The sequence below is a fragment of the Hippopotamus amphibius genome, chromosome 15 (assembly GCF_030028045.1).
Source record: "Hippopotamus amphibius kiboko isolate mHipAmp2 chromosome 15, mHipAmp2.hap2, whole genome shotgun sequence".
Classification (NCBI taxonomy): domain Eukaryota; kingdom Metazoa; phylum Chordata; class Mammalia; order Artiodactyla; family Hippopotamidae; genus Hippopotamus; species Hippopotamus amphibius.
Genome location: NC_080200.1, coordinates 20804410 through 20806093, shown reverse-complemented (window position 1 = coordinate 20806093; position 1684 = coordinate 20804410). Strand labels below are relative to the sequence as shown.

The 1684-nt window shown below is 50.1% G+C and overlaps 1 protein-coding gene across 1 annotated transcript; it reads left to right on the top strand.

Annotated features, from left to right (window-relative positions):
* Positions 1-323: 323 nt before the first annotated feature.
* On the top strand, positions 324-1256 carry LOC130836335 (olfactory receptor 2M3-like). Its single transcript, XM_057708390.1, has one exon. It carries the CDS (start codon positions 324-326, stop codon positions 1254-1256), a length of 933 nt encoding a protein of 310 aa, XP_057564373.1.
* The last annotated feature ends 428 nt before the right edge of the window (positions 1257-1684 follow it).

Genomic DNA, 1684 nt, shown 5'->3' with positions numbered 1-1684 from the left:
TTTTGCTCCAATAAAGATGTGGGGAAAAAACAAAAAAACAAAACAAACAAAAAAACCCAGCTTCTCTCAATTGCTTGCATTTTCTGACCCTCCTCCTCTGGGGGCCTGCTCCCTCGTCTATCAGGAGAAAAAAGGTCAATTCCTGAGGACAGCTGAGAGGAAATGGATTTTCACTGCAGGAGGAAAGGATGGGGTTATGACAGTGGGCTGGGCACTGTCCTTTAGAAGAAACAAGAGAATTATTTTCCTTGTATGATGGAGATGCCAGGTAAGTCATTTTGTTCTTATGTTTGCTCCTTTATTTTTTGCTCAGGGTCAAGGCCATGGACCTCTGGAACCATACTTCCCTATCAGACTTCATCCTTTTGGGTCTGTTCAGCTACTCACCATATGACTTCTTCCTTTTTTCCCTTGTCCTTCTGGCCTCTGCTGCCGCCCTGGCTGGAAACATCCTCTTCCTCCTGCTCATACAAGCTGACAGCCTCCTGCACACCCCGATGTACTTTTTTCTCAGCCAGCTCTCCATCATGGACCTGACCATGATGGGCACGGTGGTGCCCAAGATGGCAGCCAACTACCTCTCAGGGAGTAAATTCATCTCTCGGCCTGGCTGTGCTGCTCAGGTCTTCTTCGTGGTTATGGTAGGAGGAGGGGAGTGCTTTCTCTTGGCAGTCATGTCCTATGACAGGTATGTGGCGGTGTGCCACCCCCTGCGGTATCCTGTGCTCATGAACTGGAAGGCCTGCTGTCTGATGGCCTTAGCATCCTGGATGGGTGGAATGACCGACAGCGTGATTGACGTGGGCATGGTCTTCACCTTCCCCTACTGCGGCTCTCTCCAGGTGGACCACTTTTTCTGTGAGGTCCCAGCCCTATTGAGGCTCTCTTGTGTCAACACCTCACTCTTTGAGGACCTCACCTATGCTTGCTGTGTGGTCATGCTGCTGCTGCCCCTGGGGGTCATTGTGGCTTCCTATGCCCGGATCCTCATGGCTGTGATTAGGATGCCCTCCACGGAGGGGAAACAGAAGGCTCTGACCACTTGCTCCTCCCACCTGGCTGTGGTGGGCCTTTACTATGGGGGGACCATATTTAGCTCCATGCAGAGAGCATCTGCTAGAACACCAGCAGGAGACAGAGCCACTTCCATCTTCTACACCATCCTCACTCCAATGCTCAACCCACTCATTTACAGCCTGAGGAACAGGGAGGGAATGAGGGCCCTGAAGAAGGTGCTGGGGAGATGGAGAGTGTAGACATGCCCACCATTCTGGGGCTTTCTCTCTTGTTCCACTCCCTCTTCTGCTGGCTCAGGTGCTCTGTGGCTCATTTTCCTCCTCTGTGCAAATTGGGCCCCTCTGCCTGGTTGGGGTGAGGTTGTGAGATGAGATATCTGAAACATTTGAATGGAAGAGGTAAAGGTAACAGATGGCAACTGATCAGTTTCACAGTGTATCTTTCCACCATTGAGCACCCTTATTTCTGTCCAATGAACGTTCATAGATACTTATTTACCTTTTTTCCAGAATTGCTAGAGGCAGTCTTTCTTCTGAATTGCATAGTAAAAGTGAGCAGGGAGTGAGAACCCATGTAGAACCCATTGCCCACTGAAAGGTGGTGCAAAGGTCAGAGGTGGAGTCTGACATGTAAAAGCTGTGCAAACTTGGACAAGTTTACTTCATTC